Source organism: Armigeres subalbatus, chromosome 2 (genome assembly GCF_024139115.2).
Source record: "Armigeres subalbatus isolate Guangzhou_Male chromosome 2, GZ_Asu_2, whole genome shotgun sequence".
In the NCBI taxonomy this organism is placed as follows: domain Eukaryota; kingdom Metazoa; phylum Arthropoda; class Insecta; order Diptera; family Culicidae; genus Armigeres; species Armigeres subalbatus.
The window spans coordinates 186,895,550-186,913,599 of record NC_085140.1 but is presented as its reverse complement, the minus strand read 5'-3'; the positions used below and the strand labels follow the sequence as shown (position 1 = coordinate 186,913,599).

At 38.8% G+C, this 18,050-nt stretch overlaps 1 protein-coding gene across 1 annotated transcript in view; it reads right to left on the bottom strand.

The window, feature by feature from the left end:
- Positions 1 to 18,050, bottom strand: part of LOC134211392 (GATA zinc finger domain-containing protein 5-like) — a 679,652-nt gene that overhangs the window by 37,845 nt on the left and 623,757 nt on the right. The window contains exon 9 of the mRNA XM_062688198.1: positions 220 to 460. Within this exon, the coding sequence (XP_062544182.1) occupies positions 220 to 460 (241 nt within the window). The remainder of the gene's footprint in view (positions 1 to 219; positions 461 to 18,050) is intronic.

The following is an 18,050-nucleotide window of genomic DNA, read 5'->3' as shown; positions in this document are numbered from 1 at the left end:
ACAACTATCATCGTTCCTTGGCGATCATTTCTAAAACGGGGAAAAACTCGAAGCCGAAAAAACGAACGGAAACGGTAGTGTGTTCGAGTTCTGAAACATAATGGTGAATGACTGCGCACGGGGGGGAATGAGCGAGGAACAATAAAAGACGATCGATCCGGACAAATTTGAGGTTAACTAACGTACTTCCCGCCCGGCTGGGCAAGCTAATGCACTTACTTGATCGTCGCGGTAGGATTGTTGTCGTAGCGCACCGTCAGCGCACGGTTGTCCTGGGTGGGCGTCCCCGGGTTGGAACCCTTCTTCTTTAAAGCTGATTTCAATGGCACTGCGTTGAATTTGGGCTCCTTCGCAGGGATCTCTTCGATACGGTTGGTATCGATGTTGGGATTTGGTTGCGACATTGTGTACATGTACTCCTCGTCCGAGTCGAGCTCGTCGTGATCATTGTTTTCATGATCTGCGGGAAGGGAAGGAAAACATTTATGGAGAGGAATTAGTAAACATTGTTTGTATTGATGAAGAGCGAGTAATTTCACGGATCCACGTGAAAACAGAAATAACACAGAAATGAATATTGCGAATATTTAGACCATTTTACCCACCATGATTCTTGATACCAAGAACAAAGAAGTCGTTAGGTAGTATGCGTAGTATGTAGTTATCATATTTCACTGAACTATATCGAAATCTGTAAGAACCGGACAAGGTTTTTTTTATGCTTCCTACACAACTTCATATTTTCAGCCAAATTGAAATTTACCTATAAAGTTCATCTTATTTACCTATCTATGATTTTTTTGGAAAAGATGTTTAATTTCGATACACATAGTTGAGTTTGCCATTTTAAGGTGTTTTTATGAGATATTGCGAAAAAAGATTCGTATCAGAATTTAACAACAGTCGGTTGCGTTTGAATTACAAACATATGCTTCTATTTGTCGTATTGAAGCGGGTTTGCTTCTGCAACGACAATAGAGGCTCGCTTGCCACCGTGCGTCCGACCAGCTACGGTGTGTGATACTACAGGGTATCTATAAGTTTCATCTTATCACAGATCACAAGTTATAGTAAGTTATTTAATTAATATTCAATATATGTAACATTGTCTCCAGTTAGCCTTGCGAGCAAACGCGTACAAAAAACTACAAAGAAGTACAGTTCAATCTGAAATCTGATATATGTCATACAAAGAGTTGTCCTTAGTCTTTAAAGGAAGGAATAACGAATCTAATAAAAAGATAAATGATGGAGACATAGCTGATAATGAAAAATCTTAAACTTAGAGTAATGAATATTAGCATTTGGGCCGTTGTTCGCCGTGCGGCGCAGCTTAGTTTTGCTGGTATGACATGACCGCTGTACGGCTCTTCCACATAGAGTTTTGGAATGCTGCTTCTGATCCTGCTTATGAGTTGTTTCCTGCCTTTGGCCTTACAATCACCTTTGTATACAATGGAGCTCAGTAGACCAAACAATGCTATGACAGTTTTCCAAACATTTTCAAGCTTGAAATGTTCGACCGTGTACTTTTTCCATGATTTTTGTTTACATGAAACAAAAAAAATACAAGGCGCGCCGCAGTACTTCCTGTTTCGACGGTATTTTGTAAGCAATGTTGGAGTGAAAATGTGTGTGCGACAATTCTAAGGAGTCAGTCTAAGGATTCATTCACATATAGTCATATTTCTGTGAAAGCATTATTGATCTGATAGAAAAGAATTGAAGTTATACCAATTTTTTGTTGCCACCCGTTATGCATAGTATATCCATTGTACTTGAATCGTACTAGTATAAAAAAGCTGTCAATTAATAAGTGTGGAAAAGCTTATGATACACTGAGTTGAAAAGCAGATCAAGCTCCAATTGAAATGTAGAACCATTGAAGAAGAAGAATATGTAACATTGTATGTAGGCCGCGAAGCCAAATCGCTGTTGATTGAAGAGCACCTAAAACGAGGCACAGAGTACACTGTAAAATACGCATTGTGCCCAAATTACAGGCGACAAGAAAAAAAATGAGTTTGTTATTTCCTGTGAATTCTTACTTAGATTTTTGCTGCTTTTTGAATATAAAATGTTGCTCCTTTATTAACCAACAATGGTAAAACTAATTATAAGCAGCGCCGTAGCGTGCGGTTGCCCAAGGGCGCCAGCCTCCAGGGGTCGCCAAAATCAATATTTGCTTTATAATAGCGGTTCTCAAACTTTTGCATTGATTGAGGTACATCGATTTTTTGTTGTAAAAATGTTGTAAAAATAAGCGTAACTCTTAGGATATATGAAAAATGGATCGAATAACTAATGGGATATATGGCTCTAAATAAAGTTGACTGGAATTTCCATTATTTGATGAAACTTTACAATTCAAATTGAGATGCATCAAGCTTCGTACAGGACTGTTATGACAATTGAGGCTTTCGAACCTCTTTTTGAACAGGCTGCCGTGCCTTTAAAAAAAAGGCGTCCGAGCTTCTAGAAGGGAGGCTTTCGAGCCTCTTGAAAATAGGCTTCCAAGCCTATTGAAAGAATAATTCCAAGTTCTTTGAAAGGAGGCTTGCCCTCTTGAAAGGAGGCTGCCGAGACTTTTAAAAGGAGGTGTTCAAGCCTATTGAAAGGATGCTTTCGAGCCTCTTGAAAGGAGACTTCCGAGCCTCTTGAAAGGAGACTTCCGAACCTCTTGAAAGAAGTCTTCCGAGCCTCTCGAAGAAAGGCTTCCGAGCCTCTTAAAAGGTGTCTTTCGAGCCCCTTGAACGAAAACTTCCGAGCCTTTTGAAAGGAGGAGACTTAAGAGCCTTATGAAAAGCGGCTTCCGAAAGCTGAAAGGCAATTTTCGAACTGCTTGAAAGGAGGCTTCCGAGAAGCGTAGAAGGAAGCTGCCAATCCTCAAGGGGCTCAAGGGTCCATAAACCAGGTAGGCTATTTAAAGGGGGGGGGGGGGGGGGGGTTCAAAGAGGTCTACGTTAATATACGAATGGGGGTATACGAAGAGTCTACGTGGACATTTTTTTTTTTTTGGAAACCAATCAAGAAATACAAGAGGAATCAGATAACAGCGTCTTTTTTGGATTCACGCCGAAGCTACCCGAGTAGACGAAAATAGCTAAATAATATCAAATGTTGAAAAGATAGAGATATGGACATGATTGATATAAGAGATAAAAGATCAAACGGCAATATCAGTATTTTGCACTAGAATATTATGAGGAGATCAAGTTATGCAATTTGTAAGAAGTGATCAATATCATGTGCCATTAGTTTGTTCTTATCCATAGCATATCTTGCTATTCAAATGATATTTCGGAGCAAATTTTTGATATTGTTGCCTGTTCTTTTATCTCTTATATCAATCAAATCCATATCATGTTTTGTTATTCTGTTCATGGCTTCTGCCCGGGTATTGTAGCTAGCTGCGGCGGCGTGGATAAGCATAGTAATTTTCCATCGTGTTTTTTTTAGAATATTTTTTTTATTTTTTCGGAATTTTTTGCAAGCCTTAAAACAAGAGATTCTTTTGAGTTTATCCTGAAAATGAAATGAATTTCACTGAACTCGGCGTTTCAGATTTACCCAGGACAGCAGAAAAGATATATGTATTGAGCAGAGAATTCATTCTGAAAAAACTTTTGAATTTTTTTTCGGTATTTTCATTTGAAATTCTTTGCCGATTTTACGGAAAAAGTCATGCGTAATTTCCACTGGAACTTCTATGACATTTACACAACAAATTCTTTAGAATTTCCACGATAAATTATTTCGAATATCGACGGAAAATTCTTTGGAATATGCCAAGGATATTCTTCAAAATTTCAGCGAGAAACACTTCAAAGTATCCTCGCGAAACTTTTCTAAATTTTTAAGGGAATATTGGGGTTTTCAGTAGCCTTGCGAGCCAAGGCGTAGGATTGTCAATCCGGAGATGGCGAGTTCGATTTTTGGTCTAGTCTATGATGTTTTCCGGTCGGAAACTTTCTCGACACCCTGGGCATAGTGTATCCATTGTACTTGCCACACAAGATACCTATTCACGCAATGACGGGCATAGAAAAGCTTTCATTTAATAACTGAGAAAATGCCAATAGAATACTAAGTTGAAAAGCAGGCCAAGTTCCAGTTGGAATGTAGAGCCATTGAAGAAGAAGAAGATTTTCGGAATTCTTTGGACCTCTACAAAAAATTCTTTGGAATTGTTATGGAAAACATCCCACGGAAAATTATTTCAATTTCCCACCAAAAAAATTTTGAATTGCCATAAGAAAATCTTTGCAATTTCCACAGGGAAGCCTTTTTAGTTTTCATGGAAAATTATCCGGAATTTTCACAATAAATTTACCAAAATTTTCACTGAAAATTTATCAGATCAAAGTAATTAGTGACCACTTCGGGTAGCTGAATGCCCGGAATATAGGCAATTAACTTTGAATGGACTGATTTTTTTAGTTAACTATACTGATTATGAGTTGGTCCAGAGGACTATGGGTCTACGCAAGAGAGCAAACAAAAATATTTCTTTATTTCCACATCAATATTTATATGAAGTTTGGTACTCACTTTGAGATGTTAAATTTTTATTCACTACAGGGTGTTCAATAAGTTCGAATTCAAATGTTTGATCATTGTGTTTGTAAGCCCAATGTACATATTCTGTATTAGTATTGGTGTCAGCGTTAGCGGTATATATACGCTATCGGATGTGTGTGGTGTTGACATTCTGTCACTTGTTGTTTGTATATTACGCGTGTTGAAAATAAATTGGGGCATCATAAATAGCCGTTTTTGAATGTCAAAATCATTGCGGCGTACTACAAAACTGAGGTTTTAGGGACGATTGATGCCCCCAGTGGCCGGGTGCTAAGACGGAGATGAGCCCTACGTGTTCCAATAGGGCGATAACCTTTTATACACGGAAATTGCGATTTTAGCCTAATATAGGGACAATTTCATCGACTTTTTGGACAAAAATTTGCGACCTCCCAGCTTCCCGGATTTGAACCCTCTTAACTTTTTTGTTTGGTCCTTTATTATGTTAAAGTTGTACGAATACAAGGTCAGTAACTTGGACCAGTTCAAGACGTAATTCTCAAAATCTGGAACGAAATGCACATGCAGATCGTGCGTGCCGCTTGCGATGGGTTTTAGAAACGTTTAAAGCTCGTGAAGAAGTACAAAATAGAAATCATTCCAAAAGAAATGTTACAAACGTTCCTTATAAACAATACTTCCAATGAAATGCAACTGGGAAAAGAAATAATTTAAACTAAATTTTTAAACATTTTTTTAAAGTGTAATCCGAACTTATTGAACACCCTGTATTATGACCATCGTTTTTTGACCTGTCTTTTCTATATTGGGGTACACTTTGCGATTACGAAAATCGGAGCTGTCACGAAAATATGATCGTCTTTGAACGTTAATATCTCAGCCGTTTCTCGATGGATTTTCAATATTTTTGGACTATTCGATCAAGGATGAGTCAACGCTTTATAATAGTGTTCTTAAAATACAGATGTTCAACTATGTATTATTGGAAAATTGGAAATAATAAAACAATTAATCCCGTGCATGCATCGCAAGCACAGACATCAAAATAAAGCAACTTGCGGGTTTGGGTTTTCTTATCCTCAGTTTGAAGAAGATTTCACGCAGAGCAGATGCAGCGGAGCGGGCACAGCAGCACGATGACACTGGTAGCATATTCAACGGAAAACCATCGCATTTAGTGGTCGTCGGCGTCGGTGATTATCATTCAACCTCAACGTTTTATGTGAACAAACACACTTACCTCATTTCACCGTATTCGGTAAATTTTACCGAAATCTCAACAGCAGAACTGTTCGGTAATTTATTTTACAGATTTTTTGTAATTTTTTCCATTGCTCAACTGTCAAAATCACCGAAAACCAGTGAAATTATTTACCGAACAGTTCTGCTGTTGAGATTTCGGTAAAATTTTACCGAATTCGGCGATTTATTTTAAGTGTGAAGGGTTGATTACAAAAAACGTCGTTTGTTGCAATCCCGCGTGATGTAGCGGCGCTGCTGAAAATTTATTCCAAATGGTGGCATTTTACCGAAAAGTCATCGAGTTTGGTCGCAATTAGTTATTGGAAAAGCGCATTGGGGGCAGAAAATTGGATCTTCTCAGGACCAGCATTGTCTAAACAGAAAGAATTGATTACAAAAATGACCTGTAGGTGACATTGTCGTGGAGCTTGGTTGCTGTTACGGATTTCATCCATTTGAACAAATTTATTGCCTCATCTCCCTCCGACGTGCGCTTGTGATTCTGTTACCAAAGAGCAACTTTATTCGTCGCCAAACGATTAAGTTTGGCACTTTGAAGAACTTTAGTCTTGAATCAACCTTCTTTGATATAAAATGGCGGACCGAAAAAAAATCGATTTCATTTCCAAAGCATAAACAGAAACAAAACCAATGGATCTTGCCAAAAAGTTCACTTTCTGCCGACAACAGCTAAATCGATAAAGACGCTATTTTAGATGAAAATTTCTACAGCAACCACCCACCGGTGGGCGACCGTCGCTTAGACCGACAGACAAGCGAATACGATGAAGAAATTTCGTCTTAGGTCAAATTTATTATGTTACTCTTTTCAACAAAACGTTTTTAGATTCATGAACAGCTCATAACAAAATTCAGCATCGTGTGCACATCATTCTTACACACATATCAGATCACAAAGGGACAGGGCTAACGGGCTTACTTTATTGAATACAAGAAAGCTGCCTTCCGACGCCCGCGAGCCATTTCGATCGGGATTCTTTAACGAGCTGTCGAACAAGAGAAGTGAAATTTCAACGCAAGGTTCCGACTAGCGTTTGGTTGCAGTTAGTTATTAGAAAAGCGAATTGGGGAAAGAAAATTGGTTCTTCTCAGGACCAGCATTTTCCGAACAGAAAAAGTTGATTGCAAAAATGGACTGTTTCGATGCGGCGTTTGGCGTAGTAGTTGGATGTTCTAAGTGATTCCATCCATTCAAACAAATTTATTGCAACATCCCCTCCGTCGAGCACTTGTGATTCTGCCACCGAAGGGTAACAACTATCTGTCGTCGCTAAACGATTAAGTTTTGCACTTTCGAGAAAATTTATCTCGAAATTTATCTGAAGAGGCCATCTTATTAGAAAATTTCTTTAAGCTGCTTTAGTGTTTGAAATGCGCATTATTAATCCTTTATTTCGAAAGTTTTTGAGGATGCTCCTTCTAGAATGTCCTCCACTAAAAACCAGTCGAGTGGCTTAAGCGGCGATGCGGCTGATGAGTCGTGTTAATCCCTTTTCCACGGTGGAAGACTCAAAGTCCATCCAACTGGGATACTATTCGGCTTCTTGATTCCGATGCCGATGCCGCGATGCCGTGCATTGACCAATCCACTACAGAGTTGAATTTATTGACTCGACAAGATCTAACAGTGGATGGGCTCTGAAAAAATCTGTTTTTATTTTAATTTTTGATTCGTGAAAAATTTCAGTATTTTTTGTAATAAAACAAGCAATCTTTACCATTTTAATTATTCTTGATCATAGAGGCTTACAAAACCATAAAGGGAGCAACAGATTTCAGATACAGGTCCATTGTCCAATCTGGTTTATGTATAACATAGCGTGTCTCTCTGTACAAAACGGCATGAAAATGAAGAAAGCCTCTTTTTATGTACATATGATTAGATCAAAACAATTTTTTGTACAATTAGTCAGAATTATAAAAAGCTTGTTGGAATAATTTTAACACCTTTTAGTTGAGGTTACTTAGGTTCCCCATACGTTTTAGTTTTTCTTTCACAATTCCTTTTGGTTTTCGCTGAAACGAAATATTCCATCATTCATTACGTCAAATGTCGCTGACAATCATCAGGTGTAAACGCCACCGATAAAGTTGTATAAGCTAATTAACTATTCTGTTGCCGGCTAATAGTCCCATCACTCCTGGCGAACCCATGTACCTGACGTGAAATATAGCGTGTTCGATAGCCATTAGTGCGAAAACATGAAGCGGAAGCTCCTTAAACCTAATCAATTATCAACACACCGTCGCGTCATTGTCGCTGACGTCGTCATTTTTCGTGAATGTCAAGCCCGGAATGAACATCTGTTGCTAGTGCTGCCCGATCCGTCCTGCCAATCCAGTGTACCTGTGCTTTCATGTACGTTAGGTGTGCTGTTTTGCCAACTCAGTGTGTTGTTTGGTAATGAAAGAAAGCAATCAAAGCCGGGAAGCAACGGGGCAGGTGATTGAAACACGACGTACGTACACTTTCAACTCGCAAAAGGGCAATTAGTTCTGCTCGAATCGGCAATTTCGGTTTGATTCGATCGCAATACAAGTGGACGGACAAATAAACTATATACACTATACTTTGAATGGAATATAGAAAACAGGTGGTGTGGAAGTAGGGTTGATAGTTGTAGGGAAAATCGTGTTTGTTATGTTGAAGCATTTAGTACTTCCTAAATATAAAAGCTCAACAGGTTTCTCTCGAATATCTATATTGCCTACTTAGCGTATTTTAGCAAATTGCAGAACAGGTGTTTGAGATCACATGTGTTTTTTTTATAATCCGATTCAACCAGTATACATCTCATACGTTGACCCGGTTGTCATAATTTGCTAGGGTTATTTTTAAATTAATACACCACAACCGTCGATCCTTTTTCTTCACGCTACTACAAACTGAATGAATGCAAAAAATACGACCACTTGAAACGGCTCATCATCACTAGTAGGTATAAATTTGCGTTGCATTCAAAAACACTCCCACGCGGAAAACTGGATTGGAATGAGCGTTTGAAATACCATAGCGGTGATTAATCGATGCCGTCGTGGGCCGGAAATAGTCACTCCGTGCAGCTCGGTATTACGGTTGGGAAGTGGTGGACTAAATTAAAAAATGAATTGATTTTTTTTTCGATTTATACAAACTTGTTCTTACATTTTAATATTTTGGGTGTTGTAATAAATGTATTCTAAGATAACAAATTACAACGACCACCTTGCAAACCTTCTTTTGACCATAGTTATCGCACTATCGCTCAAAAGTGGGAAGTGGATGATTTTGCGATTGATTTTGAGTAGAAACGGGCGCATATTTCAAACCCAAGTACAACCTTTGCTTAAGTTCTGTTAAAAATTCATCCCTTTTGATTCTTCTATGCTTTTCAGTTTACTGCCTATGGTAACAGCCAATTAAGAGCAACTACGAATTAGTAACCATTATTGAAGTTTTTATTTGTAGCAAAGCTACAAATACTCCCGGAATCGTGTTCGGTTTATGTTGTTGAGCTGTCAGCAATTAAATTCGATTTGGGTTTAATTTCCGATCAGCCCGTAGATCATTATTTCATCTTTTCGAATAGCCTTAGATCTATTGAGGCACTCCAGTCGATGAAACCAGTTAGGCACGCATTTTACTTCCTTACAAACATAAGACGAGCGGAAGCGTGTTTTGGTCGAAATATCAAGTTGGCAAAGGAATTGGACACGCAACGATCTTGGACGGTGGATATATTCCATAGTTCCAAAAGTTTCGAGGCGTCATACGCGTAATGCCAAGGCTTATGCCCAATCAGTATTCTCTGAACGCACCTCTCTTCATAATAAACCTGGTCGATATCAACTTATGCAGGTGTGGAGCCGATTACGATGACATCGATCACGTAGTTTGGTTCGGCTCGGAAAATGACGTCTCCAGACGACCCTTCAGGGAAATACGAGGTATTTAAGGAGACCATAATGTTGTCTATATGCAGGCATTTATAATTTTTATTGCTCCTAAAATTGCAAGACTTTAGTTTTTGGCTCTGCCTTTCTAGCATTAGCATTAGAATTGGTACGGTGTAATTCGTAGATTGGACATTAGTGATACTCATGTTTTACTTTTGAGATCCTTATCTAGAATGCTATCAGAAATCAAGAAGGGGAGTGGTCCTTGATTCCAGTCTTAGGCAAACATAACAAAAGCATGAGGATTACAACTCATGGCCACGCCCATCTTCACCGTAACTAGGAAGAGGAAGGAAGTGCCGATGTGGTACTTACTTAACGAGAGGCCACCGACTTAGTGACACTCTCATAAGTACCACGGGGTTGGGTAATGAGAAAGGTATTCGATGGGTCAGGATTTGCCGGTAGCTGGCAATGTAACCGTGGTAGATCTTACCCCGTAACACACCACGTAAAGGTATCAAGGGCTCTGTCTTTCTGTACGAATACGTTGGCCCTCTCTTACTCACAGTTAATGATAAGATGATATCGATTGAATCGAGGTTTCGTGAAGTGTAATCAGAGCCGTAGCGTGGACTCCCAGCGCCCTTGGCGAAACCGTTATTGGGCGCCCCTTACTTTCATGCTTTCATGTTGTGTATTTAATAAATGTTTACCTCATGTATTCCTTAAGCCTCTATAACATACGTTCTAATAGGTAGGAAGAAAGGATTAGGTTCATCTCGACAATTCATAGGTCCCGAACCATTTTGTGGTGTATCTCTTCATGTTCTCTTCGAATGGAACTCAAATCTTGGGAACATTCTAAAATACAGGACATCTGGAAAAACGCCTTGATTGCGAGGCAGTTAAAACGTTTCATCACATCAAACGTATTTATCACTTGCAAAATTTTAGATCTTTCAAAGAAAAAAAGATCTTAACACATACACAGGTCTTATAACAGGCCATTGCCCTAGCCGATATCACTTCAGTGGTCCGGGGCCCACAAATATTATGTACCAAAACCAACCTTTTTTGTACATTTTGGGGCCCCATTCCGGCTAAATCCGGCCCTGCTCATGATATACAAATGCAGAAATGGTAACTTGGCTTAGAAACCTCGCAGTTAATAACTGTAGAAGTGCTCAATGAACACTAAGCTGCGAGGCGGCAATGTCCCAGGGATGTAATGCTAATGAAGAGAGTATCCAGAAAAAAATTAACTCCAGAGCAATTCGGATCAAGATATATAAATTCCTGGAGTTGGTCTATCGGAAGTTTTGTGGTATTGGTTGCCATCATTTCTGAAATCCCTCTATGTTCATTCTCGTAGTCATCATGTCTTTAGAGGAGTGCCTCGTTCAATGCTTTACTATAGGTTATATAGACCCAAAATAAAAAGTCAAATTAAAAATATCCTCAAATATTTAACTGCTTTGCTTGCTTTTACACCTCATCATACATGTGTCTGGTTTAAGGAATCGAAAGTGCCACTGAATAAAATGTAATTGTTGTGGTCCGTTTTTAAACCTCAAATAGTTTGACGGCATAAATGAGAGAATTTATCTCAAGTTCAATCAAACTGCCTATCCTACTTTGGAGTACCTATTATTTGAAAATGGCTTAGATTTCGTAGTCCCGAACAAAAGTTTGTTTACAGTGTACTCTGTCTTTCGCCTTTGGCGTATTGAAGTACGCCTTCTTCCCCAGAAATTTGTTCCATTCTACTTTTCATTTGTATTTCCTGTTCCATTCTATTTTTCACTACCTTTTCCATCAGGTAAATGATAAAAAAAGAGTCAGTGAAGATGCTTCCTGAGCCGTCCTGAGGCCTTTCGAAAATCAGTCAAACGGGGGAAAAAAAGCTCGAATCTAAAACACTTTGAACCGGTGAATTTGAGAATACACCAAGGTTTTTTACACGATTCGATTTCAGTCGACTGAGACCTTCAGCATCAATCAAACAATGAGTTAACTCCACCAAAAAATTCTCGCTGTACTTTTCAAAAGGACCTAAGTAACATTTTTTTCATGAATTAATTTGAATATTTCAATCAATAGATCAATATGAAAGCTTTTGATTACAGAAATCAAATTAATTCATGAATAAAATGTTACTTAGGACCGGCGAGAATTGGGTTGTTTAGGGGTATCGATATTTTTACATATCCTGAATGTGCAGGAGCCGAACTCCATTTTTTCAGAATTTTTGTAGCCCATAATTTGCATTTTAAATTTATTTGGTACTAAAAATTTGTACATTTTCTGCATGGACCAACTGTCATTCTATAAATGTTAGTGTTATTATATTATATAAATAAAAGGTTTACAAAAAAATATGTTGGAGAACAGGAAAGCATGCTCTATATGTTGAACTATAAAACACCTCTTATTTTACTTCAAGTTCAAGTGGTATCCAAGCGCGTAAAAACACCTTGATGAGAATTTCATCATTTCTCATAGTGCAATTCTGGATTTCGGCGCCCCCCTAAGGCCCAGCGCCCTTGGCGGGGGCCAACCTGGCCAACCCCACGCTACGGCGCTGAGTGTAATACACGCATGAACCTATTAAATAAATGAATTTAAAAAAAGCTGTGCTAATGTTGTAAATAAACTGTATCATCGATACTCCAACTTTTTCAGCAGAGTATAAATTACAAATATGGAGGAGAGTCAAGTACGAGACACTGAAGACGACCTTGCTGTTTAGGTCGAAATACGTATATGTCAAGGTACAAATTAAGTGGTGGAATTAAATGGAATTGTACAAACTCGTCTTATACCAAGTGATGAAGGAGAAGGCAACATGAAATTCCCAGCTGCAGTGGTCTATTATGACATTATTAACGTTGGACAACGTCTTATCCGACAGTATTGGGTGTCAAATCTAAAATTGAGGGCCGTCACGACACGAAATCATATAAAATTTTGAACGTTATTAGCGCACTTTTCTTTCGATGGATTTTGAAGATTTATACATTAATCGCTCGAAACCTCTCCAGCAATTTGTCAATTCCATTGAAACTCAAGATTATTTACGATAAACTATTGAAAATTTCAATTCTAGTCAAACCGAGTAAAAATTCCAAAATCATCCAATCCTGTTCATGCATTCCCAACACGGGCATCAGATCGATGTAAGATATGGGTCTTTTTATCCACCGTAAGATTTTGTTTGTGTATAAAAAAAACAGTAACTGCCGCGCGCAAGTCAATAAAGATGAATGACCTTCTGGAAAAATCCTTCAAAATAAAAATAGCAACCAGCACGCGAGTCATTCGCTAACGAATCTGGCTACGTCAACAGATTGTGGGAATATCCACGAAATTGTGACTACAACAGCAGTGCAGGAAGTGTTAGGCTCTGCCAAGGAGTGTAATTGTCCCAACCTGAATATGATAAGAACAATGTTGCATGCAACAAATCCGGCAAGGCATTTGTTGCGAACTTTTGAAACTGTGATTATTTGTATATTTCAAAAGCAAAACTGGAATCATATCAACAGATGACTATTTTTATATCTGAATAGGGAAAATGACGGCTTCGGCAGGTTTTGTTCTATTATTGTCAGAGGGCTTTTTGGCCTTTTGGCAGCTAATTTGGTTGCGACGAGACGGACGCATGCAGAAAACAGAACTGTGCAATAAAAATCCTATTCGATTAGATGCTGATGTCATATTAGAAATTTAGAGACAGTACTCGTCGATAGAAAATCCTTCCGCACGCGATGGTATGTGAGCAAATCAAACCACCTTCCTTTTGCCAGTGGAGATATAACAGCTTCCACACTGATATTCTTTCCTCCCCCTTCATACGGGAGTTTGGCTCGCTTTCAAATAGACTTCTATAAAAGCATTCTTCATGCCTGCCGTATTCTAACGGAACTAGGCTAGGTGTACCAGTTGTCGCACTAGTGCTTTATATGCCAAATGACTAATCAAATCACCGCAAACCAAGTTCATATTGATAATGCATATTCATATGACACGATAACACCTTTGATTTTCTCCAAAACAAGCAAAGCATAATTGTAAAAATTGATTTTGCTTAATTTTTAAAGTCCTTTGCACCAGTTGTGGCACTAGTGGTCTCAATTTGGCCAGTCCCATAAGAAAACAATGGGATTTGCCAAATAAGGAACCAAAATTAAGAATAGTGCCACAACTGGTGCATGCGTTCCTATTATGGATTAATCAATTTTGAGGATAATAACAAATTTTATTGTGGTTTTCACAGCTGTTCTAAGGAGCAGGAAGTAAAATCTTTCGCTTGATATATAAAGTCCACCCACATGCCTTTTACTTATTTTTTTTAAATAGTTGTTCTTATGTATGGCGACAATTGGTACACCGATCCTATCAATTCTATACTTTTGCCTCTAATTCTATCGTGAACATGTACGTCTAAGTTTGGAAGATGATATCTCGGTTAACTTTTCAAAAGAACCTAAGTAAATCATGAAAATGTTAGCATTGTTAGCATTGTAAGATATTAGCATTTCCATATCATTGTAAACTGAGTAATTTATTCTATGTTTGGAATAATCAAAACACGATTGTCAAAACTCGGAGCGAATGTGCTTAAGGGGATACGAGAAGCACGAACAATCATCAAATCGTCATCATTTTCATCATTGAATGCCTTATTTTTTTCTACAACAAATATGATTTTGAAAAGTATCAGCGGTGCGTGCTTTCTCGTAATCTACATGCTGATACATTTAAAATTACATCAAACAACTGAAAACCGAAATACGTCGCTCCAAAGTTACGAGGTGATAATGCTAGAAAGAGACAAAAGATAGGAAAAATAACACGGTGTGTAGTGCTTCCCCGAGTCACCTTAATGAAAGTTAATATTTTATGCTCTGGCCACAATATTCTTTGATATGCAAAAAATGTGAGGTGCACAGCCAAACTGGCTGCACTGCTATACTCGGATACGTCAGAGAGTACCTATGTTTAACTCAGTCATGTTCGAATTATCCACACGTTCGGTTCTAATAAAGTTGTCACAGTATAGTACAATTTATTACTCGCTCCCTGCTTGCGCTCCTCACTGGTGACCCCGACGTGATCCTGCCAGTCAAGTAAGAGAACACACAAATAAATACACTTGGGCGCAACCGGCTGTGTGTCGATTTTTTTTTGTTATTGTTTGAGGCTCGTTGTTTTGATTTCTGGACCGAAATAACGCCGAGGCGCCCACCAGAGCAATTTAAAAATGGCGGACTTTTGAAAGCATTATGGTCTGGTTGTAGATTTGCGCGGTGAATGCTCAATCGACAAACTACCTAACCAACATTAAAGCCTGTGACCGAATAGACATGGTTTACGACGGATCATTTGAACTGAAAACATTTTCATGTTGCACAGATAACGGTGGACTATTGAGCCAATTTTCCGATGTAACAAGACCACGCCTGCCCAAACAGGAAGCGAAACATAACGTCAGACACATCATAGCGACCGAAGGGCCATCATGTCATTCTAAATTCTGAAGATTGCCGCCACATAAACTCAAGGAGGTGAACCTGTTTCTCGAGCTCGGATATATTAATCCATCGAAAAGCCCATATTCAAGTCCAGTTCATCTTGCTCCCAAATTATTGCAAAAAGGTAGAGTTAAATACAGACTCGTCGGCGACTATAAGAATCTGAATGATTCCACCACTACTGATCGGTATCCTTCTTCTTCATTGGCATTACATCCCCCATTGGGACATTGCCGCCTTGTAGCTTAGTGTTCATTAAGCACTTCCACAGTTATTAACTGCGAGATTTCTAAGCCAAGTTACCATTTCTGCATTTGTATATCATGAGGCTAACACGATGATACTTTTAAGACCAGGGAAGTCGATAAAATTTCCAATCCGAAAATTGTCTAGACCGGGAATCGAACCCACTCCCCCTTAGCATGGTCTTGCTCTGTAGCCGCGCATCTTACCGCACGGCTAAGGAGGGCCCCCTGATCGGTATCCCTTGCCGCATATTTACGACATCTGTCAGATGTTTCAAAGTAAGACTATATTTTCTGGAATCGATTTGGAACATGCCTATTATCAAATCCCAATGCACGAAAATGACGTTGAAAAAACCGTCATTATCACGCCAATTGGCTTATACGAATTTCTCCTAATGCCACCAGTACTGAAAAACTTCGGCCAAACATTCCAGAGGTTTATCAATAATATTTTCTTCGATATGCCTTCTGTGATCGGATACCTAGACGACCTGCTTATCGCTTCATCCAGTGAAGAGGTACATCGTGTACATCTTCGTCTGGTACTTTAAAACTGAGAGAAAATGGACTTCAGATCAACGTCGACAAGTGACAGACAGCTAGAAAAGCAAGAAGTACGATTCGTAGGTCAACTAATAACAACCACAGGTTGCAAAACAGTTTCTGAGAAGGTTCAGGCAGTCACGAAGTATGCAAATCCCGACACAGTGCAAAAACTGAGGCGTTCTTTTTTAGCACTAGTGAACTGTTATCGACGTTTTCTTTACCACATGCTGCTGAAACCGAGATGACTCTTCGAAAACTCATTCCGTTGAACAAAAAAAAAACGACAAAACTCCAATAATTTGGACTGCCGACGCAGAAGCTGCTTTCCGAAAATGTAAACAATGTCTAGTTGAAGCTACAACATTAGATTATAACGATTCAAATGCACAATTGTCGTTGATGGTAGACGCTTCGGATTTAGCTGCCAGAGGCGTATAGCAACATAAATCGAATGGTGCGTGGAAACCATTAGGATACTTCTCTTTGAAGTTTAGATATTCTACATTCAAAAGAGAGCTTCTTGCAGTCTTTCTTGGCGTCAAACATTTCAAAGTCGTGATCGAAGGATGTAATCCCGTAATTTTCACCGACCATAAGCCGTTAACGTATGCTTTCAAACAGAATGCTAACAAGTCTATACCACGGCAACAACGACTTTTGAGTTTTATCAGTGAATACACAACGAACCTGGTTCACATTTCCGGTGTCGAAAATATTCCAGCTGACGTCTTTTCGCGGGTAGATGCAATCTGCATCCTTCCATCGACTGTTTTGATTTTGTCCGGAAACAAGTAAGCGACGATCAATTGCAGAACTGGAAAAGAAATAATCCTGACACAAAAACACAAAAGTTCTCGACTTGGTATAGAATTGCTTTGCCAGCAACAGGGAGATAAAATTCGTGTATGTGTCCCTCGCTACTATAAAAAACTAATATTCGATCAGATTCACCGTATGGTAAAAGCAACACATGCTCAGGTTTTGCAACATTACTGTTGGCCAGGTACGTGAAAAAAGATGTTTCCAGTTGGGTACGAGCTTGCATCGAGTACCAAAAGAACAAGGTTTCGAGATACACCAGATCGAAACCAGACGCAATCAATATTTCTGACGGAAGATTCGAACACGTTCACATAGATATTGTTGGACCATTACCAATATCTAATGGAATGCCCTATATTGTAGCTATGATTGATTGATTTAGCCGCTGGTCGGAGGCAGTGGCTATTCCCGACATTACTGCCGAAATCGTCGCAAAAGTATTTGTGGAAACGTGGATTGCAAGGCTTCCCAGTCAACACAAAATCGTATATCATACGTACATATTGTATGGGGAAGTACCTATATGGCCTCCACCTTAGCATCTTATGTAACATTATATACGATCTTGTGTTGACTGGGTTGGAGTTCCAGTTAGACTAACATCGGATCAGGGTCGGCAGTTCGAGTAGCTTTTAATGAAGGAACTTTAAATGCTATTTGGGGTAGAGCGAATGCGTGCGACCCCTTACCACCCGCAAGCCATAGAACAAAACCTGCCGATGTCGTAATTTCCCCTATTGACAACCAATAAATTTTTATCCGCAAATATCGTAAAAAACGGCACAACTCTAGCAGGTCTGTAAAAACAAAATTCCCAGATTTTTCTAGGTTTTTTTCAGGAGCTTTACATTAATTTCCAGGTAAAAACATGTCTTCTCGTAAATTAATAAATTCTTTGAATTAAGAAAAATGCCTCTGGGAATTCTTTTACAAGTTCATCCAGAGTGAGTTCATTTAGGAATTTCATCGTGAATTCCTCCAGGAATTTCTTTGACAATTCCTCCAGCGATTCCTTCGGAAAATCCTCCTGAAATGAATTCTGAAATTCCTTCAAAGAGATAACTCTAAGAATTTCTTTGTAGTTTCCATCGAAAATTCCTTTGAATTTTCCTCTAGGATTTCATTCAGAAATTCCTTTATAGGGAGTCATTCGATAATTTCTTAAGAAAATTCCTTGATACCTTCGTAAAATACTTTTTAGATTTCTTCAGATATT